General features: G+C 38.1%; 2 protein-coding genes across 2 annotated transcripts in view; one reads left to right on the top strand and one right to left on the bottom strand.

Moving 5' to 3' along the window:
* Window positions 1–25133, top strand: part of bco2 (beta-carotene oxygenase 2) — a 57765-nt gene that overhangs the window by 3613 nt on the left and 29019 nt on the right. The window contains exon 2 of the mRNA XM_062960798.1: window positions 1606–1710. Coding sequence (XP_062816868.1) covers window positions 1606–1710 — 105 coding nt within the window. The remainder of the gene's footprint in view (window positions 1–1605; window positions 1711–25133) is intronic.
* On the bottom strand, window positions 7929–16038 carry LOC100567753 (interleukin-18). Its single transcript, XM_016998696.2, has 6 exons — window positions 15865–16038; window positions 11909–11984; window positions 10577–10591; window positions 9900–10052; window positions 9588–9730; window positions 7929–8372 (listed from the first exon to the last, which is right to left on the bottom strand). Exons 2-6 carry the CDS (start codon window positions 11973–11975, stop codon window positions 8145–8147), a joined length of 606 nt encoding a protein of 201 aa, XP_016854185.1. The 5' UTR covers window positions 11976–11984; window positions 15865–16038; the 3' UTR covers window positions 7929–8144.

The following is a 25133-nucleotide window of genomic DNA, read 5'->3' on the forward strand; positions in this document are numbered from 1 at the left end:
CTTACCTTTACCTATGCCTTTATGGCACAATAGGTTAAACTGCTGAGCTGCCGAAATTGCTGACCCAAAGGTCGCCAATTCAAATCCGTTCAAATCCCGCTGTCAGCTCCAGCTTCTGCCAACCTAGCAGTTCAAAATCATGCAAAATGTGAGTAGATCAATAGGTACCGCTCTGGTGGGAAGGTAACATAGGCGCTCCATGCAGTGATGCCAGCAGCCACATGACCTTGGAGGCGTCTATGGACAATGCTGGCTCTATGGCTTAGAAATGGAGATGAGCACCAACCCCCGTAAGCTGTTAGGAATTGTGGGAGTGGAAGTCCAAAATACCTGGAAGGCTAAAGTTTGCCCAGGCCTGTAATCAAGATGGAGAAGAGTCACCTTGGGGATGAAGGACAAGCAGCAAGGAAGGGGATGCTTTGGTTGGAAGCCACAGCAAAGCCCGAGGAAAGCAGGCCTAGAGCAATAACATTGGGGTGCCATGGGGGGAAAAACACAAGGAAACAGGCCCTGGTGACGTTCCCATTGATCTTGCTTTTTCTCCTTCATAAATTATGGACTTTGCTTTGGGAGCAGCAGCTGTTGCTTTTTCTCTGGCACAGAAATGGAACAGAGGGCCGCCTTTACACCGCCATATAATTTAGATAATCAAAGCAGATTATTCACATGATCTACTTTGAACTGCATTATATCTGAGGCCCCTTCTACACTTTCTGACAGGAGGCCTAATAATAATAATAATAATAATAATAATAATGTTTATTTATATCCCGCCTCCATCTCCCCCGAAGGGGACTTGGAGCGGCTTACAGCAAAATCAAAATACAAGCAATGATAAAATATGAAACATCAAAGGACAACAACAGAAACCAATAATAAAATATACACAATAAAACATTGAATTAAAAACAATGAGGTTGCAATAGTGGATAAGCAAGGTGCATAGACAGATAAGATAAGCAAGGTCCATGTTCATAGAAATGGAAAAAATTAGTGAAGCAGGGTTCTTCTTTCACTCTAATGGCCCTTCTTCCTGCCTACTCTCAGGCTTCTCTGGGGAGATAGAATAATTGAATCATAGAATAATAGTTGGAAAAGACTACATGAGCCATCTAGTCTAACCCCCTGCTATGCAGAAAAAGCACAAAGTAAAAACTATGTGATCTGGAGGCTTTTCTTGGTCTGTCTGCTGCCTCACCCATTTCAGTGCCTTGGGTCATAAATATCTCACGTGGAAGTCCTGTTACTCCCTTTATGTGAAGTTGTTTATAGAGGACTCTTCTCCACCATTACTTTAGTTGTGTTTCTGGTGAATGTGTTTGGAATTTGTAGCCAACTCTTGTTATGCATTGGCTTGAATGCCGTAGGCTGAACGAGTACAGACTAATTGAATCAATTATCAAACAATGAGTCAATATATAATGAAAATCTTTTTGATTATGGATGTTCTGGATTTTTTTAGCTTCAGTATCAGAGGCTTTTTCATTGGTGAGGTTTCGGAGTCTCCTTTGTGGTTTTATCGTTACATCTGGCCTAATTAGAGGCCCGTTAGAGACAAACCGGTTGCATCTATCTTGAGCTGAAATACTTCTGTTCTTCCTGCAGTTCTCCTGAGGAAAGTGATCCTGACCAGATCAGCGGTCGCCTGCCCTGCTTTCGAGGAACGCCGTCTCCTGGCATCCAACTTCCACACTTCTCCCCGGAGTCAAGGTAGGCCTTGCCCAGTCTCCCGTTGTGTGTTTCGTTTTGTGTGTTTTTGCCAGACAGTGATATATTTATGCTTCCGATGGAGCCTGAATAATTGTTGGCAAAGAGAAGCCTGGCCCAGAGGCCTTTCTCTGCTTTTTAAAGCTGTAATGCAGTTGCGACTGGCAAGTGTTTTCATTTAGACTTAATCCCGTCCTTTCTTGTAGTAAATTCGAGTAATATCAAAACAGGCTTTTACTAAATATTGACAGAATTCAACTGATATTATAAATGTTTACTGTAAACTTGCTGTCCAGATTAGGGAGACTTTGTTGCTGAACAGGAGCAAGAAAAAAGGGCTTTTACTGTCCTGTTCTCTGTTGAAGTTTCCCTGGAAATGGCAGAGTTTGAAAGTAACTGTGCTTGCAATAATATTGTCTGCAATATATCATTTGGTGGATTAATTAGAGCATAACGTTTTTACAAAGAAACCTCATGAGCTGCAGCATTGTTTCTTTTATGTAACAAGTCACACTTTGACTTCACTCATTGTTTTTGAAAGGGGTTCTTTGTTGGTTTGTTTTTAGCCATTTTCTTCTTTTCCTGTTTGTAATTAAAAAGGTAACTAAAAAGTGTTACAAACTGAGCAAACTCAAAGTATCAAGTAAGCGTTCTGTTTCAAAAAGGAATGACAAATGGTAACAACTTACTTTAAAACAAATTCAATTTAGGGCCATTGTGGGAAACTGCACGCTGGTTAGATCTGTGTCCAACAGGATCATACCAAAGGCATATGTCTGACTTTAATTGTTCTGGTCATCTCCCGCATTTATCACGCCAATCTCTCTTATCTCCTGCCACTAACGGATCCTAATTCTTTTCCAACCAACATGTTACCAGGTCAAATTATGCACATTCACTCTATGCCCAGTTTTGCTTAATTTGCATTCTTTTATTCTGAACTCAAGCGGTGTGGTGAAGAAAGACAGCATGCAGAATTGCTTCCCTGAAGGTTGTGAGTTCACGTATCAATGTTTTCCTAGACATGAGAGGAATCATGTGATGCAAAAGAGGAATCTGGTTTCCGGGACACAGGAAAAAAACATTGTTTTTTTTGTGGGGAGGGGGTCTTAGAAGCCTTGGTCTCTGACCTGTTTCAGATCTGATGTGAAGTTGGGCTCTTGGTTTCCGGGTGCATTGAAATAAGGAGCTGTGAGTGTCGTTCTCTGCATTCTCAAAGGCGGAAGTACCTTTCCTCGGGCTCTTTTACTAGCGTGGAAATCTTCACTTTAAAATATGCTGGCATTTTTGGTCCCATCCCCTTTGCATTTGTCTCCTGCCACAGGAATTCAGCCTCCCTTCCAAGAATTTCTGCAAAATGAAACTCAGCCCTTGATTTGGAAAAGGTCCCCTCTTTAGCAACTCAGTGGTTAACCTTTCCATTTCCTGTTCAGTGTGCTATTTGTGCATTCGGCCTACGATGTTTCAGTTGTGGACTTTCTTCTATATTCTGCTATGGTCCTGCTAGAGTTATATGCCCCCAATGGGTGATGGACTCCCATAATACTAATACTGTGAGCCAAGGTAGAGGTGTTTTCATTGGAATGATTCCCTCCTTTTGGTGTGTAACAGTTCCTTTTTTCTGATTTGGAATGGTTCCTTCCTCCTGCTGTTTCATATATTGCATCTGTGGCATGGTCCTTACTTGTGGCATCCTTAAAGGATCTGGATCACAACTTGGATTCTGGGAAATATCGCTCCTTACACTATTTCCGTTTGAAAAGCAAGTTTCTAGCCCTGGTTGGCTGGGAGGTGTGCTTGGACCCATGCTGGCCTTCGGTCCCTTGTGTATCCCTCCTCCTGCCCTTCCTTCCGTTCCGAGCTCCGGTTACGTTCCAAGACCACCTCCGCTGCCCCTCTTCCCTCAGTGTTTGTCACCAACCTGCTGCATCTCCACCACAAGTAAAAAAAAAGGTATGCAAATATACACTGTTGGGTTCAGAATAATGCATAAGCAAATCTGCATAATTCCCATGGGCCGGTATGATTTAGGCTATTGATTTGGTAGCAGGGAGGGATGGCAATGGAACCATACTATTTTGAAATCAGAGATGATTTATTTTGAGGGGAGAGGAAAGAGGTAATTGTGAAGCCCTTTTAGCTTGCTCTTGATTTTGTCTACTTCTACAAATGCTGAAGATGTTAAAAAGTGTTTATTTTTATTCCCAGCCCTGAAACAGGACAGTCAGGCAGTTTGTGGAGATTAAAAGTGCTTCTTCTCTCTGTAGCTGGTTCCAAGGCAGCCTCCCTGCACTGGTCAAGTGAGCGAGCGGTCAGCGTTCTTCTGCTGGGGCTCCTGCCCGCCGCCTACCTATATCCTGGGCCAGCCATGGACTACTCATTGGCTGCAACCCTCACTCTCCATGGCCACTGGTAAGGAAGCACTGAGCACAGCCTCCCAGCCCAGTTCAGCATGTGCTACAAATGTGCCTTTGAAAAGTGACTTGCTTTTGACTACAGTTCCCAGAATCCCCAGCCATCAGGGATTCTCAGAGCTGTAGTCCAAAGGGGATAGGTTTTCCAAGCTGTTTCCCTGCTTTGCAAGCATGTGCACCTCCTTATCTATATGCAATGCACCCTTGGCATCTCCTGGCATTTTCGTCCTGAATGCTCATGCCATTATATACAATGGCATAGTAAAATGGTATCCTTTATATAAAATGGCAAGATCAAGGGCTGGTATTTTTGGAATTTTCTTTGTGGGAGGGGGGATATTTTCAAGCTGTGGGTGATCGAATCCATGAATGAGATGAGGACTGACTATAATCCTGACATCACAGCCTTAAAATCTGTTTTTGGCGCCATTTCTTTTAACTCTTAGAAGGCATTTTTGACTTTTAGAAGCCACTTAGTTGGTGAGAGGAGAACTGGGAATGGGTCAGGGAGGCTCTTGGTTTGCCAGGTTCCTCATCTGAAGTTGAGACAAAACATGTGAACGGTATCTAGGTTGTAACCTTCTTTAAGGCTTTTCAACCAAATAGGGAAACAGTAGTTTAATTTCTCCTAAACAAAGAAGGATGTGAAATTGAGGTCGGTTCAGAAAGGAGAGTTTCAACCACTGTTCCTGGTTAAGGTTGAATGGAAATTAGACCGCCCTTCCATCCCTTGATGCTGTCCTGTCTTCTTTGGTTGTTTGAAGAACATTTTATGTACAGCTGAGTTAGAGTGTGTCAAGAAGCTGCTATCACACTAGCATACATGCCTTATTCATTTGAAGTATTTCCTTTAGGAAATTCCAAAAGCCCCAGGAAGTTTCTCATTCCAATTTGAGAGGTTTCCCACTTTCTCCCAAGCAGATGGTCTCATTGGACAAGCGATTGTTTCTCTCTTTGTGAATGGTATGGGATGTTCTTCCCAAATCTACATCTTAATGCTTTTTTTAAACCTAGAATTGAGCCCATAACTCTGCCAGCTATTAGCATTCATTAATCATTCAAAAAGTCCCTATGAGTCATCTCTAGTTGGCTTGTCCAAGCTGTTTCGCAATCTGGCACGAAAGAAGGGACTCTCATGCTATTCCTGTTATGCCAGGAGGTGGCAGAGTTTTTAGAACTGGGATATTATTATTATTATTATTATTATTATTATTATTATTATACATCCCTCCCCCCCCCCCCAAAAAAAAGAAAGACAAAATCTAGACATATTAAACCCATCTCCAGCCAGTGAGTTGTCCTAAAACTGTAAAGGCAGCTTCAGCTTAACAAAACCTAGACGGAGAAGGTCTTTCCCATTGCTGCTTTCAAGTTGTTCCTTCATATGTCCCATCCATACTCTGAAGCCTAAATCCAGTTACTAGTCTACAATCGAGTAGGCCTTTGGGGTGGATTGCTGGACAGTCAATATTTCAATAATCCTTGTTGATTCATTGAGGCTTATTATTGGATTTAAGGACTCAGAGGGAAGGGGGAATGCATCTTATGATCATAGCGCAAGCTAGAGCCACTCCAGACCTGGCTAAATTTAAATGCAACGTGGGCATGGAAACCTACCTCTTTTTTACACTCCCACTATATATTAGAAAATTTTTTACCCGGGCCAGATTAGAGCAACTCGACATTAAGTCTAAGCTAGGTAGACATCAGAATATCCCCTATACAAAGAGAACCTGTGGGTGCCGTGAGGTCGATGCAGAAGTGGAGGACTCAGAACACTTTTTCTTAAAATGCCCCGATTACAACAGGATTTGATCTTTCTATTTAGAGCCTCTGCTGGAGAACCATACTCATTTAGAGAACAAGGAGAAATTGCACATCCTTCTACAGTGTTCAGATAAAAACTATTTTAAAACTGACCCTTTTTACGCAAAAAGCGCTGGTCATCCACGAGAAAATGGAAGCTAAGAGCTGTGACATTAATGCCATTAACAAAATCCAAATTTTAAATTTACTATGGACAAGCTAATAGTTTCACTTACCCTTGCCCCCGCTCAAACCTTACCTTAAGGGAATAATCAATTTTAATCTTTTTATTCTATATTTGATACCTATGCTTTGTATCTATACATGGTTTTACTGTATGTATGGGTAAGTGAGTACGTTTTGTATGTTTCACATGTTTTGATATGGTCAAAATTGACTAATCAATAAAGAGTTGTTGTTGGTTGGAATGCATCAAAGTGTTTATGTGAAATTAGAAAAGGATTCTGCTTTGACTAAAGCATTGAGTACCTCTCTGAGCAATGGAACAGTTAACTAAAAAGCATTGCTGATTCGGAGAACTCTCAAGAGTTCCTCTTTCAAAATACCTGAAAGCAGGGACAGATCTGGTGTGATTTCAGCCCGCTTCGTTCCTGTTTCTCTTCCTTCTAGGGGCCTTGGCCAAGTCGTGACTGACTACGTGCACGGCGAGACGTCGATCAAAGCGGCCAACGCGGGCCTCTACCTGCTCTCCATGGCCACCTTTGCTGGCCTCTGCTATTTCAACTACCATGACGTGGGCATCTGCAAGGCGGTCGCTATGCTGTGGAGCCTCTGAGGCGCGGCCTCGCCTTTTGGCCAAACACGACGATTGTACACCGCTGCCTCTGCTTCATTGTATTATTACTGAGTCATTGGATGAGGGAGAGATAGCCATAAAGTGTCCCATGTAGCGGCTTAGAGAAGGAGGCATGCGACTCCCAAGTTGGCCGCTGTAGCCGTCCAGCCAAACCTGGGATTTCTCGGCAAGTCACGAATTTCCACTTGAAACAGGCTAGAATCAGGGAAGAGCTGAGCAGCAAACCAATATGATTGTAGTGGCTGCCATAGCCGATGGCTGGCCCTCCCCTTCTCATACGGCAGCTTGGTTTCAACAGGTGCCGCATAACGATTTTAAAAATCTCACTTCGCCTGTTCTGATGTTGCCCTTAGTGATGTGTATCCATAGCATCTTGTGCAGTGCTCAGGCAAGTTGCAGTCCAAAAGGGAAGACCGCTGTTTAATTTCTGTACAATAAAGGATTTACACAACCCTCCGCCATTTGCGTCTGAAAGCAGTTTCTTACCCTTGAAATTCTCTTTGACACATTCTCTTATAATAGTAACATATCCCAAGTGGAACTGCAGGTTCTGTCTAGTGGTTTTAGCAACTAGTTCTTTCATTGAATACTAGTGGAGCTGAGAAACTGACACCTTTTGATTCCATAGGTTCTTTTGCTTCTTCTGGGCTGACTGAATGGGCTTTTAAAAGTACAATAGAAATGGTTCTGGCTTTCATATGAAGTTGTAAAGTTTTTCGCCTTTTCTTTGGTATTTCAAAAAAGTCATCTACTTTGTATTGAGGCTTCGGTATTATTATTTTACTTGATGGCTTACCAACAGCCTGATGATCATGACTCCTGGAGAACTCAAAAGCCTTCATATGTTTTGCTTCTTGATCTTCAGGATTGCCTAATAGGGACTTTGCTCTGTATTTTTATTTTATTATTATGATTACTCTTATTATCATTTGATACACAGCAAACAAGATCGCTATGCTGGCTGTTGTATTGAATCACATGTCTTGACACTTCCCAAGTGTTTAGGACTATGTGATGTATTGGTGAATAACGTGTGCAGATCCGACAAAAAGGAGGCAAGTAGCAATACAATGCTAAAACAAAGCATAGCCTTTAAATATGTGCAGAGATTGAGGAAACTTTAAGAAATGTGTTGATTTTTTTTGTTAAGACCATCTGAGCATTGCAATAAGTGAAGGCGGGTGTTAAAATTCTTGGAACATGTCATTTATTACATTATTTTAGTATTCAGATTCACCTTAAGAGATTATAATCATGATTTTTGGGCTTTAAGGTGTTGCTCATTTTGTTTTTACCTTGGTTGTTACATCATTAATGTAGCCTTTTAGCCCCATGCTCTCTCAACAGTACGGTATGTGCTATATTATAAAATTATTTTGGGACAAAGATTATTCATGTGTTTAGGGGAAAGAGGCGTGGTATATCTCTGTGGTTTGGTCCACTTCGTCCGTGGCTTTCTTTATAATCAGTCTTGTGGTGTTGTTCCCATCCCTCTCAAACGCAAGGTAATGACCTCGTTCCAGGGCAGTTTCGAACCGGTAGAACTGACTGCCACCTTCAGAAAATGACATTTTGTAGAAGATCACATTACTGGTTTGCCCAGGAATACGTTTTGGCACATCTCCTTCCTGAAAGAGCAAGAATATGAGATAGATCTACATAAAAAGAGCTGGGGGGGGTCACAAAACTGGAGCCTGAAACAAGACACAACACACTTCAGACTAGAGAGAACCAGTGACATTAATTAAAGAGCCAGTTTCTTCTATTTATGACAATTAGGATGCCTTAATATGTGGATAAAGCTTACTCCTCAATAATTTAACTGGTCACAGAAAAATCATAGTTTGGACAAATTATGGTGGAGCACGACACCATCATCATCATGATCATCATTATTACCCACCTCTCTTTGCGGCTCAGGGTTGGGTACAACAGGGTTAAAACAGAACGATAAAACACTATGAAATACATATAACACAAGACCACATTCAAACTAATCCTTTATGCATATTATAAGTACTGTATATACTCGAGTATAAGCCTAGTTTTTCAACCCTTTTTTTAAGACTGAAAAAGCCCCTCTCGGCTTATACTCGGGTGAGGGTCCTGGTTGGCTTATATTTGGGTCAGCTTATACTCGAAAATATATGGCACATTTATTATTTTTCTCTATTATTGGTATTATTACATTTATTATTTTTTTCTATTGTTGCTAATATTACATTTATTTTACTCTATTTTTATTATTATTAATACATTTATTTCATTCTGATCTTATTACATTTATTATTTTACTCTATTTATTATTACATGTATTATTTTCTTGTATTTATTATTATTATTACATGTATTATTTTACTCTATTATTAAAAGGATACATAAGCACATTTACATTGAAGAAGATGAGAATAATTATTTAATCAGAGTTGGACAACCTTATCTTAAATTAGAGCTTTATGTAAATATTCAAAAACATTTAATCTACTGATTCCTCAATTAATGTAATTTTATTGGTATCTATTTTTATTTCTGAAATTTACCACCCTCGGCTTATACTGGAGTCAATGTTTTCCCAATTTTTTGTGGTAAAATTAGGTGCCTCAGCTTATATTCGGGTCGCCTTATACTCGAGTATATACGGTACATATATGGACATCATTGTGACTGCTTGATGATGTTTATTTTATGGTATTTTTCCAAGATCATTCAAAGTGTATTTCAAACTGAAGAAACGGAGGTAGAATATGATTATAGAATCTGTTTTACTATTCGAGATAGCTCTTTTGATGCAGCAAGTTTTTTAAAAAGGTTCATTTGTTGTGTAGAATGGATCTGCCACTTACCTTAAATTCCACCTTCATTTGGCTGTTTCTTTTCGCCACACACATGTAGTATGTTTTGCGGTTCCATTCGATGGTGAAAGCCACCGACAGCCCTCTTGGCCTTGAGTCTTCATAGCTGTGAATGTTGAATTTGATTCCGGACGCTGCAGAGAAGGAGCACTATGTCAGGCATCCCTTTAAAGCCTCCGGGAGCAACTGTACAAACAAAGTGCTTTGTACTAACTAGGACTGATGAAGGGGTGGAAACGTACTAGCTAAAGACCAGGGAAAATTCAAAAGGGGAAAAATACATTCATGAAGCAGATACTGTACCATTTTGCATTTCTTGGTCTGTCATGAACTGAAATACGGCCCGGTAGTCTTCATGATCGTCTGGTTGTGCTAGGAGGACATAGTTGTCTCTGTTTCGGAGGATTTGGGTCCTTTCACATTTTCCAGAATTTTTCCAGCTGTCGCATTCTAGATCTTCGAGTGAACATTAAACATGGAGTCAGAATAAGGACTGTCAAAAATAGGAACTGCACCAGGCACTTGATGTACACTTAAGTCTCCATACGTGCATTATTACATTGAAAACTACTGGTGTTCCCATGTGCTCAGTCTTCCTCCTCTTGATATGATGGATTGCCTCCAGAGCAAGGAACTATGACTTAATGCCAGCTTTCTGAACTTGGACATGATCTTAGCTTAATTTCATGTGCAAGGAAAAAGTTAGCCATAGATTTGTGGTTTGGAACAGATAATAATAGTTGTAAAAATAGCATGTGAAGAAGCTAACACATATCTTAAAAACCTGTGCGGCTGCTGTTGTTTTGACGACTAAATGCCCTTGAAACTGCAATTTCTTACACAAAACCCAAACACCATAAATCCTTAGTACTACTGTATTTTGTAAAGAATGACAAGTCAATAAAAGAGGAAACAACCTTTAAAAAGGACGATTAATAATTAGGCTATGGAATAATGAACAGCAAAGGGTTGTTTCTTACCTTTGTCCTCTTGATCTTAACCAAACAACGCACACAGGAAGGAAGGAAAAGGGAGAAAAATTAGAATTCAGCACCCAGAACAACATTCACTTGCTTGACAACTTCATTTGACTCACTGAATTAGATACGATTTATTTCTTCTACAATGCCAAAAATTGAAGCATTCACTGGAAGTGTTTGATTGCCATGCACTTTCTTTTCCATTTTTAATTCTAGTCCTCTTGCGTTCAAAATTGTATGACTCAAATCCCAAAAGAAATAAAACTGCCTCATTCTATTGCATTCCCTGAACTGAAGAACTTTACCCGCAACATGTGAGAACGTAATTCAAAAATATATTATCCAGTGGATGCTTTCCCTAGGAAGGTTAGTCCCACTCCACCTAAGAGTTTTTGCAAAAATGTTGGCGTTTGTCAGCTGCAGCACTAAAACACAATACAATTTCCAATACATACTAATTTCAGACTTCTAGTCAGCTTAGAGATACATCAAATGGTGGCTTGGGGTGGTTTCTAGCCCTCAGTTTCTCACTCAAGTAGACAGGCGAAAAGACTAGCCTCTACACCAGGGTCCCCAAACTAAGGCCCGGGGGCCTGATGTGGCCCTCCGAGGTCATTTACCTGGCCCCCGCCCTCAGTTTTATAATATAATATATTGTATATACATATAATATTGATATTAATATTATAATGTAATACAATATAACACTAATAATAATACCATATAATAATATTAATTATATATTCTGTATTACATATAACATTACTAATAATATTACAGTATAGTGATATAGTTCAATATAGTAATATATAATGCTAATATTGTGCTATACTAATAATATAATATATTGTATGTACATATAATTTGTAAGCCACTCTGAGTCCCCTTTGGGTGAGAAAGGTGTGATACAAATGTAGTAAATAAATGCAGCAAATAAATAATAAATAAATAAATACATTTTAGACTTAGGCTCGCCCAAAGTCTGAAATGACTTGAAGGCACACAACAACAACAACAACAACAATCCTAATTAACTTGACTATCTCAGAAGCAGGAGCACACTTCCCATTGAAATCCTGATAAATGTATGTTTGGTTAAAATTGTTTTTATTTTTAAATATTGTATTGTTTCTTCATTGTTCTTGTTGTTGTTGTTTTTGCACTACAAATAAGACATGTGCAGTGTGCATCGGAATTTGTTTGTATTTTTTTTAAATGATAATCCGGCCCCTCAACAGTCTGAAGGATTGTGGACCGGCCCTCGGCTTAAAAAGTTTGAGGACCCCTGCTCTACACATTCACATTCATGGAAAGAAACTGGCAAAGAGTTACCTTCAGCAAAAATAAGGATTCCATCACAGAACGCCATTGGATTCATCGGAACTAGGTCAGAAGTCATTGTTGCTCCCTAGGGAAGTTTAGGAAAGAGATTATTTAGTTAGGAAGGGATTCTACTGTATTTCCTCCAAATATGCGCTGAAATATGGGCACAAGAATGCTTGTGACAAAACTGGCGCAGGAGAAGGAGAACTAGAATGATAGCAAAATCAAACGAATTAAAGAATTTTTCTCAACTTCCCATTGCTGCTGGGTTTCAGGTGACATGTTTTTACTGAGTACGTTAATATTCAATAGATAAACATATCTGCAAAACCCTTTTGATGAGTAACTGTTCAGAAGAGACTGGTTTTATGTGCCCTGCCACCCTACAATTAGTACTAATAGGGTTGAGAGTACATATTTTAATAGAAGTTAGGATACTTTAAAAATAATCCCAGATGTTTGGAGAGGCTGTAGTGTGCTTGTTCTTGGGTTGCTGTCCCAAACGGAAATGGTGAGGAAGTCCTTGCAGAGAAGCTCTGCTTACAGAACTGTCTGAGAACAGCCGTGAATCTTCAGGGTTTCCCCAGACATTGGCTCTCTTTTGCAATCCATGTGCCGGCGTGACTCACGTTTAGATGGGAGTCCATTTGCCTTTCCATCTAGGTATAATATACATATACTAGCTGTGCCCGGCCACGCGTTGCTGTGGCGAAGTATGGTAGTATGGGAAATAAAGTATTGAGGAATTGGTGGTAGTTACGGTAAAGGGTCCCCTGGGCTGAGTGGGTTGCTAGGAGACCAAGTGAGCGGAGCTTAGCCTTCTAACTGGCAGCAACTGGATAAAAACAATTATTCCTCTCCCTCTAATTAGGACTTTATTTTTCTTTTCTTTTTGTTGTATCAACCTAGAGGCGTGGATGAGGGGTTGTGATGTCAATTTTCGAGGTTGTGGGGTGTTTACTTTTGTTGTTCTGTCCGCTGCCGTGATGCCATCACTCTTTTATATATATAGCTAATATATGATAAAGGGGTTGGTTTAATCTCCGCTTTGCTACTAAAGCTGAATTACCGTGCCGCGAAAGGATGCATATCTTAAAAAGTGCATCGCCGACATGTAATGTTTGGAAAGCTCTGCTTTTTCAGCAGCCTCTTCTTTCTCCTTCCTTGAGCCATGGATATTTTCATATCATAAATACCTCGGCCTTCGTAATCCAATTAAATTAAATTGAACTGCTTATCTGGTGGCCTATCCCTCTCCCTCCCTCATATAACAGCCGCAGCAGCATGAAAAAGCCAGGAGAAAAACAACTTGAAAAAGCCTCCTTTCCCTTGGATTTCAACGTCCAAGCATTTCCTCTTTAGACATTCATTGGAAGATTGCCAGTACCACATTTCCCCGGGTCTTAAAACATTTATGTTTTCATTTATTTTAAGTATTACTGTCAATAATATTTATTTATATTGTTATGATTATCATGATGTTTATTTATATCCCACTTCTTCTCTCCACAAAGGAGAGAAGGTATTAACACCCATGCGATCCAAAGCTAAATCAATAATAATAATAATAATAATAATAATAATAATAATAATTCATTTGTATTCTGCCCTATCTCCCCAAGGGGACTCAGGATGGATTCTAACATACACAAACATACACAAGGCAAACATTCAGCGCCTAGAAACAACCATAACACAGATAAAGGTTAAGAGCTGAATAGCCTGCGTTATCCATACACACCTCCTAGGTCAGGTGGCCGGCATGACTGCATGGAGCACTGCTATCTTCCCACCGAGGCCGTACCCATTGATATACTCACATTTGCATGTTTTTTAACTGCTAGGTTGGCCGAAGCGGAAGCTAACAGTGGGAGCTCACTCCGTCCCACGGATTAGAACTGCTGACCTTCCGGTCAGCAAGTTTAGCAGCTCAGCGGTTTAACCCATTGTGCCAATGTGGCCCCGTTGTATATGTATATGTACTGTATACACTCGAGTATAAGCCTAGTTTTTCAGCCCTTTTTTAAGACTGAAAAAGCCCCCCTCGGCTTATACTCGGGTGAGGGTCCTGGTGGGCTTATATTTGGGTCAGCTTATACTCGAGAATATATGGTACATTTATTATTTTTCTCTGTTATTGTTGCTACTATTACATTTATTTTACTCTATATTATTATTATTAATAATAATAATAATAATAATACATTTATTATTTTACTCTATTTATTATTACATGTATTATTTTCCTGTATTTATTATTATTATTATTATTATTATTATTATTATTATTATTATTATTATTATTACATGTATTATTTTCCTCTATTATTATTAAAAGGATACATAAGCACATTTACATAGAAGAAGATGAGAATAATGATTTGATCAGAGTTGGACAGCCTTATCTTAAATTTGAGCTTGATGTAAATATTCAAAAACATTTAACCTACTGATGCCTCAGTTAATGTAATTTTATTGGTACAGTAGAGTCTCACTTATCCAACACTCACTCATCCAAGGTTCTGGATTATCCAACGCATTTTTGTAGTCAATGTTTTCAATACATCATGATATTTTGGTGCTAAATTCGTAAATACAGTAATTACAACATAACATTACTGCGTATTGAACTACCTTTTCTGTCAAATTTGTTGTATAACATGATGTTTTGGTGCTTCATTTGTAAAATCAGAACCTAATTTGATGTTTAATAGGCTTTTCCTTAATCCCTCCTTATTATCTAACATATTTGCTTATTCAACATTCTGCCGGCCCGTTTATGTTGGATAAGTGAGACTCTATCTATTTTTATTTCTGAAATTTACCACCCTCGGCTTATACTGGAGTCAATGTTTTCCCAGTTTTTTTGTGGTAAAATTAGGTGCCTCGGCTTATATTCGGGTCGGCTTATACTCGAGTATATACGGTATATATATTTGGTTGGAGTTACACTTAAAATGAGCAGCAGAGAGTTGTTTCTATTAGCAAAATGCTCTTTTGCACTTTATTGTCCATTTCTACCGGCACATTCTGTTCTGGATTTTATGAATTAGTCTCCTGTTTTAATATTGTATGCTTTTTTGTATGCTTCTTGCCGATTTTAACGATTGTTTTATTGCTATTGATGTTTTACTGGTATAATTGTTTTATAGTTGTGTTACTGATATTGATTGTTTTATCGGGCTTGGCCCCATGTAAGCTGCCCTAAGTCCCTTCGGGGAGATGGAGCGGGGTATAAAAATAAAGTTATTATTATTATATTATTTCTGCTTCTCTTTATCCTCTTGATCCTTGTTCTGTACATGTTCTGATTTACATACAAATTCAACTTAAAAACAAACCTACAGAACCTATCTTGTTCATAACTTGGGGACTGACTGCCTTTTTTCTGCATAGGTACCGTGTTTCCCCGAAAATAAGACAGTGTCTTATATTAATTTTTGCTCCCAAAGATGTGCTAGGTCTTATTTTCAGGGGATGTCTTATTTTTCCATGAAGAAGAATTCACATTTATTGTTGAACAAAAAAATGAGCATTTATTATATACTGTACAGTAGTTGTCATCACAAACCAGCATAACCAGACAAACTGTGAATCCTATCAAGAATTTCTTGTTATTACCATTATTTCCATGTACAACTGGTATGTACATTTACCAATCCTGCATGCTCTGGTGTTCTATTTGGCAGGCACTGGGCATGATTCCAAACAAAAACTTTGTTAGGTCTTACTTTTGGGGGAGGCCTTATATTTAGCAACTCAGCAAAACGTCTACTAGGTCTTATTTTTCGGGGATGTCTTATTTTCGGGGAAACAGGGTAGATACCTGGGCAGGACTTTGAGGAGACTGGCAGGTCTTTTGCCCCAAAAGCGTCTTTTTCCTTTGCCTGGAGCAAAGTTTGGCAGCAAGGGAGTCCAGCTCTGTGCTCTTTTGCAACCAGCCCCCAAATCCCCAGGACTCTTACCTTGTGTCCAGCAGCAGCAGCAGCAGCAGAAGGAAAAGGAGCTTTGAGGCTGAGCTCTGCTGGGTTTGGCTTAGGAGAGGTGGGCAAGAAGGAGAGACATCCCACTCCTCCTCCCTCTTCCAACCTCTGGTTTGTGGTTTCCACTGGCCACGCGTGGGAGGCCTTCTCCTCCTCCTGCTAGTGCTGGAACTTCTGCTTAAATTTTGCTTAGCAAGCTTCCAAGCCTTTCCAAAGATGTTGGCTAACAAAGCCCTAGCTACCCAGAGCAGAACAAGATTTGACACTAGAATGAATGAAGTTTGACGCCACTTGTGGAGCCATGGGGATTTTGTTGGCACAAGGCCTTTGGATATTCGACAAGCTGTAATTTTCATGGTTAGGAGGCTACAGGTTGAGCATGAGCCAACAATGGGATGCAGCAGAGAAAAAAGCCAGTGAGATTTGAATCTAGTGCAATGATGGGCAACCTTTTGCGCTTGGTGTGTCAAAATTCACCAAAAAAACCTAGCATGACTTGGGTGGTGTGTCACTTTGAGAGAAAAAAAAAACCCATAATTTCGCAATATGTATAGTTTAAATATCAAAAATGTATAATTGTAATATATAACTGTATTTAATAAATCAAAAACTATAAACGGGCCGGCAGAACATTGGATAAGCGAATATGTTGGATAATAAGGAGAGATTAAGAAAAAGCCTATTAAACATCAAAATAGGTTATGATTTTACAAGTTAAGCACCAAAACATCATGTTATACAACAAATTTGACAGAAAAAGTAGTTCAATATGCAGGAATGCTACATAGTAATTACTGTATTTACGAATTTAGCACCCAAATATCACAATGCATTGAAAACATTGACTACAAAAATGTGTTGGATAATCCAGAACGTTGGATAAGTGAGCGTTGGATAAGTGAGACTCTACTGTACAACAATCAACAGTACCTCTTGCAGTTTCCACACTGATTTCTCTCTATTCTAGTTTCAATGTAGTCATGAATAATGAATAGTATAATAATAATATAATAGTAATCATATGATGATATACTACAATAATAATAGAATGATATAATATAAAAAGGGCTGAAAAACCCAGCTTATACTCAAGTATATACACGGTAATTCTAATTATTTTAATTTATGTGTGCATGCAAGAGAGAGAGAGAGAGATGGGCAATATTTACCTGTAATTGTAGGGAAAAGTCTGTCCAAAGCAATGATGAGAAGGAACTGAAAGAGGGAGAGGAAGCAACAGGCGCTTTTGGTGTTTGGGTTTCTCACCGCAAGCAACTTTTGTCCCGGAAATGTTCGAAATGTCGGCGTTGGCATGCGAGAAATGAGTCAGAAGGCGAGAAAGCAGCCGATGACGAGAGAGACCTTGGCTGCTTGTTGACACAGCAATCTGGCAAGATTATGAGCCATAAATCGAGCCATAAGTCTCCTGTTTATATCAATCATTATGTGTGTGTGTGTTTATCTCTCTCTCTCTCTCTCTCTCTCTCTCTCTCTCTCTCTCTCTCTCTCTCTCTCTCTCTCTCTCTCTCTCTCTCTCCATCCATCCATCCATCCATCCATCCATCCATCCATCCATCCATCCATCCATCCATCCATCCATCCATCTCTTGCCTGGTCCAAGGAACACATACCATACCATACCTTATTATTATTATTATTATTGACACAACGACGTTGTATGACACAGCAAACAAGATAGATATGCTGGATTTCGTCTCACAAAATCACAAGTCGAACACTTCCCAAGTGTCTAGGACTGTGTGATGTATTTTCGGATGATGCGTGCAGATCCCAGTAAGGTGGCCTTTTGCAGTTGGCAGATGGTGATTTTGTCAATGTCTATTGTTTCCAAATGCCGGCTGAGATCTTTTGGCACAGCACCCAGTGTGCCCATCACCACCGGGACCACCTGTACTGGTTTCTGCCAGAGTCTTTGAAGTTCAATCTTGAGGTCCTGATAGCGGCTGAGTTTCTCCTGTTGTTTTTCGTCAATGCGACTGTCACCTGGGATGGCAACATCAATGATCCAAACCTTGTTCTTTTCCACAACTGTGATGTCTGGTGTGTTGTGTTCCAGAACTTTGTCAGTCTGGATTCGGAAGTCCCACAGTATCTTTGCGTGCTCATTTTCCAATACTTTTGCAGGTTTGTGATCCCACCAGTTCTTTGCTGCTGGGAGGTGGTACTTGAGGCATAAGTTCCAATGAATCCTTTGGGCCACATAGTTGTGCCTCTGTTTGTAGTCTGTCTGTGCAATTTTCTTAAAGCAGCTGAGGATATGATCAATGGTTTCGTCGGTTTCCTTGCACAGTCTGCATTTTGGGTCATCAGCTGATTTTTCAATCTTGGCCTGAATTGCCTTTGTCCTGATGTCTTGCTCCTGGGCTGCAAGGACCAGGCCTCTGTCTCCTCCTTCAGGGTCCCATTCGGGAGCCAGAGCCAGGTCTTCTCTTTATCAGCTTTTCCTTCAATTTTGTCAAGGAACTTTCCATGCAATGTTTTGTTGTGCCAGCTGTCAGCTCTAGTTTGTAGTGTGGTTTTTTTGTACTGGTTTTTTGTCTGCTGTGTTTTGAGGAGTTTCTGATTTTTGACTTCAATCAAAGCAGGTTCTTCCCTTTGCTTTCCATATTCTGCCAGGGCATGTTCTTCTTCTTTGACTGCTTGTTTTACTTGTAAGAATCCTCTGCCCCCTGATCTTCTAGGCAGATACAGCCGGTCAACATCACTGCGAGGGTGCAGTGAGTGATGAATGGTCATGAGTTTTCTTGTTTTTCTCTCCAAATTGTCCAGTTCCGCCTGTGTCCAATTTATAATGCCAGCAGTATATCTTATGACAGGCATGGCCCAGGTGTTTATGGCCTTGATGGTGTTGCCTCCATTGAGCTTGCTTTTGAGAATTTTTCTGACCCTTTGTGTGTATTCTTTACTGACCACAGTTTTCACATGTTCATGCTTGATGTTGTCCAGCAGTAGTATGCCCAGATATTTATAGGCCTCTGGCTGGTGACACTTTATTGTTTGGCCATTGGGCATATTGATGCCCTCACTTTCATAATAATAATAATAATTATTATTATTATAATATTATAATAATTATTATTATTATTTCATACCCTTGAAGTGACTGACTCGACCTTGGACTGAACGAGTAAACAACAACAAACTAATACTATTCTCCATGCTATACCTTATTATTATTATTATTTTATTTTATGACACAGCAAACAAGATAGTTATGCTGGATATCGTATCACAAAATCACAAGTCGAACACTTCCCAAGTGTCTAGGACTGTGTGATGTATTTTCAGATGATGCTCACAGATCCCAGTCGGGTGGCCTTTTGCAGCTGGCAGATCGTAATTTTGTCCATATCTATTGTTTCCAAATGCCGGCTGAGATCTTTTGGCACGGCACCCAATGTGCCCATCACCACCGGGACCACCTGCACTGGTTTCTTTATTATTATTATTATTATTATTATTATTATTATTATTATTATTATTATTTCATATCCTTGAAGCGACTGACTCGACCTTGGACTGAACGAGTAAACAACAACAAACTAATACTATTCTCCATGCTTTACCTTATTATTATTATTATTATTATTTCATATCCTTGAAGTGACTGACTCGACCTTGGACTGAACGAGTAAACAACAACAAACTAATACTATTCCCCATGCTATACCATATTATTATTATTATTATTTCATATCCTTGAAGTGACTGACTCGACCTTGGACTGAACGAGTAAACAACAACAAACTAATACTATTCTCCATACTATACCATATTATTATTATTATTATTATTATGTCATATCCTTGAAGTGACTGACTCGACCTTGGACTGAACGAGTAAACAACAACAAACTAATACTATTCTCCATACTATACCATATTATTATTATTATTATTATTATTATTATGTCATATCTTTGAAGTGACTGACTCGACCTTGGACTGAACGAGTAAACAACAACAAACTAATACTGTTCTCCATGCTATACCATATTATTATTATTATTATTATTAATATTATTATTATATTATTTCATACCCTTGAAGTGACTGACTCGACCTTGGACTGAACGAGTAAACAACAAAAAACTAATACTATTCTCCATACTTTACCCTATTATTATTATTATTATTATTATTTCATATCCTTAAAGTGACTGACTCAACCTTGGACTGAACGAGTAAACCACAACAAACTAATACTGTTCTCCATGCTATACCATATTATTATTATTATTACTATTATTATTATTATTATTATTATTATTATTATTATTATCATTATTTCATACCCTTGAAGTGACTGACTCGACCTTGGACTGAACGAGTAAACAACAAAAAACTAATACTATTCTCCATACTTTACCCTATTATTATTATTATTATTATTATTTCATATCCTTAAAGTGACTGACTCGACCTTGGACTGAACGAGTAAACAACAACAAAGTAATACTGTTCTCCATGCTATACCATATTATTATTATTATTACTATTATTATTATTATTATTATTATTATTATTATTATTATTATTATTATCATTATTTCATACCCTTGAAGTGACTGACTCGACCTTGGACTGAACGAGTAAACAACAAAAAACTAATACTATTCTCCATACTTTACCCTATTATTATTATTATTATTATTATTTCATATCCTTAAAGTGACTGACTCGACCTTGGACTGAACGAGTAAACAACAACAAAGTAATACTGTTCTCCATGCTATACCATATTATTATTATTATTACTATTATTATTATTATTATTATCATTATTTCATACCCTTGAAGTGACTGACTCGACCTTGGACTGAACGAGTAAACAACAACAAAGTAATACTATTCTCCATGATATACCATATTATTATTATTATTATTATTATTATTATTATTATTATTATTATTATTATTATTAACCAGCACCCATGAGGATTAGTAGTAGACATTAAAATAGGCCTAACTAATACGATTCTCCATGCTATTATTATTATTGTTGTTGTTGTTGTTGTTCTTCTTTTGCGTTAATTGTTTCCTCTCCTGAGGAGAGACTTTCCCGCCCAAAAGGCCCTGGCTCCAGACAACCGTTAACTGTCACTCAAAACCGAGAAAGGGGGCGTGGCCTGAGCTTCCATAGCCGCCTATGGAAGGAGGCGGGGCTAAAGAAAGGCAAACCTTCATGAGGGAGCCATTCGCTCGTGTTTCGAACTCTTCTCCCTCAGAGAAGAAGCCAAGTGATATTCCCAGGCAAGTTATCTTATATATATATATATATATATATATATATATATATATATATATATATTCACACACACACACACACACACACACACATTAAAATATATAATATTGGGCATTCGGTTATAAGGGTGAACTACAACTCCCATATAAGAAGGACAATCATGTAATATTATTACATACTTATATAATAATAAGATACATTACTATATGTATACGACTGAAGCATAATAAGAATAAGACATATTCTATTCCTATTTACCTCAACTGAGAAGACATTATTATTATTTTGCTTCAGTCGTATACATATAGAAACATTGTATATTGTTATTACATATTTATATAATCATTTATATTATTACTGTATGTATACAACTGAAGCATAATAATATGTATTATATTTATATTTACCTCGATTGAGATGCAAAGACATTATTATTATTTTGCTTCAGTCGTATACATATAGAAAAATGGATATTATTATTCTATATTTGTATAGTAATAATTTATATTATTACTATATGTATATAACTGAAGCACAATAATAATAATACATATTTACCTTGATTGAGATGCAAAGACATTATTATTATTTTGCTTCAGTCATATGCATATAGAAAAATTGGATATTATTATTCTATATTTATATAGTAAAAATTTATATTATTACTATATGTATATAACTGAAGCATAATAATACATATTATATTTACCTTGATTAAGATGCAAAGACATTATCATCATTTTGCTTCAGTTGTATATATATATATATATACATATATAATAACATATATATACACACAAAAATGGATATTATTATTCTATATTTGTATAATAATAATTCATATTATTACTATATGTGTATGTATATTTATATTATTACTATATGTATATGACTGAAGCATATTATTATTATTATTATGTATATCTTTTGAGATGCAAAGACGTTATTGTTTTGCTTCAGTCATATACATATAGAAAAAATGGATATTATTCTATATTTGTATTATAATAATTCATATTATTACTATATGTGTATGTATATGTATATTATTACTATATGTAAACTGAAGCATAATTATAATTATATGTATCTCTTTTGAGATGCAAAGACATTATCATTACTTTGCTTCAGTCATATACATATAGAAAAAAATGGATATTATTATTCTATATTTGTATAATAATAATTCATATTATTACTATATGTATATGACTGAAGAAAAATAATAATAGTAATAATAATAATAACAATAATAATAATAATACACCACACAGTCCTAAAGGCTTGGGAAGTGTTCGTCTTGTGGTTTTGTGATACGAAATCCAGCATATCTATCTTGTTTGCTGTGTCAAACTATGTTGTTGTGTCAATAATAATAATAATAATGATATGTATCTCTATTGAGATGCAAATACATTATCATCCAGCATTGGGATAAGACTAAGAGGCTAGGGTTTGAATCTCCCATACGAATATATGGGATCACTTTGAGCAAGTCACACTCTCTCAGCCTCGGAGGAAGGCCAAGGCAAATCTTTATGCAAATCCTGCAAAGCAAATTCAATGACTAGTTTGTTTTAGGGTGGAAACAACAACAATCGGCCAAGTTATTTTGTTACTTTCCCCCTGAAGCCTTTGTGTCCTTTATTGGAGAGGAAAAAGGGAAGTGGATGATCCTATTTTGCAGTTACATTGTTTTAAAATAATATGCTTTTATTTCTCAGCGGCACAAAAACAAAGCTTTGTTTCTCAAAGACAACATTTCTCAGGCAGCAATGACGAGTAACCCTGCAGCGTCAGAAGGGCAGAAAAGTAAACGTAAAAAGGAAGCACAGGTGAGCAATTCCAATTAGCTAACATTTTCCAAAATGATATATGAGATGGGCGTTGAAATCAGCCTGTCCGTCTGCTACAACAGCTAGAAAAGGATACTGAGTTCTCTGTGGTTGGTTTTCTTTTAATAGAACGAGGCTTCCGAAAAAACCCCATTGTCTTCCTTGGAAAAGAAAGAGGCCTCTCTTTCCGAAGCCTCTCCCGCACAACCACAAAGCGAAAGCCTGGACACCGTCCTAAATGGTGATGGTTTTTTGTAAAAACTACATCAGCTATCTGTTGTTCTTTTTCACTTCTATATTTATATCTGTTTTCTAATGGGAACAAATGTTTCTGTTCACAGACACAAGCAAAGAGATCAACGCTTTGTTATCAAAATATGCTCACATTTTAAGGCAAGTACACTGTTTGAGCCATTTCTTTCTTAACCTCTTTTCATTAACAACATATATATATATACAGTAGAGTCTCACTTATCCAATGTTCTGGATTATCCAACTCATTTTTGTAGTCAATGTTTTCAATATATCATGATATTTTGGTGGTAAATTCGTAAATACAGTAATTACTACATAGCATTAATGTGTAATGAACTACTTTTTCCGTCAAATTTTTTGTATAACATGATGTTTAGGTGTTTAATTTGTAAAATCATAACCTAATTTGATGTTTAATAATTTTTTCCTTAATCTCTCCTTATTATCCAACATATTCGCTTATCCAATATTCTGCCGGCCCGTTTATGTTGGATAAATGAGACTCTACTGTGTGTGTGTGTGTACATACATACATACACACTTACACTGCCAGGAAATGCTCTCAGTTGGAAGAAGTGTTGACTTCCAAAAGTTACAATAAGCAACAACATACTTTCAGGAACTGGATTCCTCCCCTGGGTGTGTTTAATTTTTCTGCTTGATATCTCTGCTAGACATATCTGCAAATAGTTACTGATTTACAATAGAAATACTTCAAGACTGAATTTGTCGCTATTGCCACCAACCCGGTGGAGTAATGTTCCCAGCAAAAGCGTACAACTTGATTTCTGCGAGTTTTTCGGGCTGTCTGGCCATGTTCCAGAAGCATTCTCTCCTGATGTTTTGCCCACATCTATGGTAGGCATCCATAGGAGCCCCTGTGGCGAAGTGTGTTAAAGCACTGAGCTGCTGAACTTGCAGACCGAAAGGTCGCAGGTTCAAATCCCGGGAGCGGAGTGAGTGCCCGCTGTTAGCCCCAGCTCCTGCCAACCTAGCAGTTCGAAAACATGACAATGTGAGTAGAACAATAGGTACCTCTCCGGCAGGAAGGTAACAGCGCTCCATGCAGTCATGTCAATGGCCACATGACCTTGGAGGTGTCTACGGACAACGCCGGCTCCTCGGCTTAGAAATGGAGATGAGCACCAACCTCCAAAGTCAGACATGACTGGACTTAACGTCAGGGGAAACCTTTACCTTATGGTAGGCATCCTCAGAGGTAGTAGTCGTCGGGAAAGTTGTAGAAAGAAATCACAGGTGGATATGTATCCATGTTAAGAATCAATGCTCTTTTGTCTCCCTTCTTTTTTCCTAAACGAAGTGAGAAAGCGGCAACGGATGCTTCCTATGTGGAGGAGCTGGACGGAATCATCAAAGAAGCTTCTTCCATCGAACACCACTTGATATCAAAAAGAGAAAATGTCCGGCACCGGCTGTGTATGATCGGAGGCCCCGTGCAAAGCGAAAATGCATCAACCGGCAAATGACTTGCATGGATAGAATGAAATATCAGCTCATGTTAATATTTTGAGGCACATTAAGTACTTACTCTAAACCAGACATGGGGAAAATTGGGACCTTCCAGGTGTTTTGGACTCCAACTCCCACCATTCCTAACAACCTCAGGCCCTTTCCTTTTCCTCCCCAGCCGCTTAAGCACCTGGAGGGTCCCAATTATTCCCATACTTGCTATAAACCACATTGTGTCCTTTTAAATCTCATTAATTCCAACTCGAAACACAAGTTGTCACCTTGCTCTTCCTTACAGTACATTGTATTATTTTGTAATTTTTCCTTACACAGTTTCAGAAATTCAGAAAATGGAAATAAAATTTTGAAAAGAAAGATTTTATTTATTTATTTATTTATTTATTTACAACATTTATACCCCGC

The sequence above is a fragment of the Anolis carolinensis genome, unplaced genomic scaffold, assembly GCF_035594765.1.
Source record: "Anolis carolinensis isolate JA03-04 unplaced genomic scaffold, rAnoCar3.1.pri scaffold_8, whole genome shotgun sequence".
In the NCBI taxonomy this organism is placed as follows: domain Eukaryota; kingdom Metazoa; phylum Chordata; class Lepidosauria; order Squamata; family Dactyloidae; genus Anolis; species Anolis carolinensis.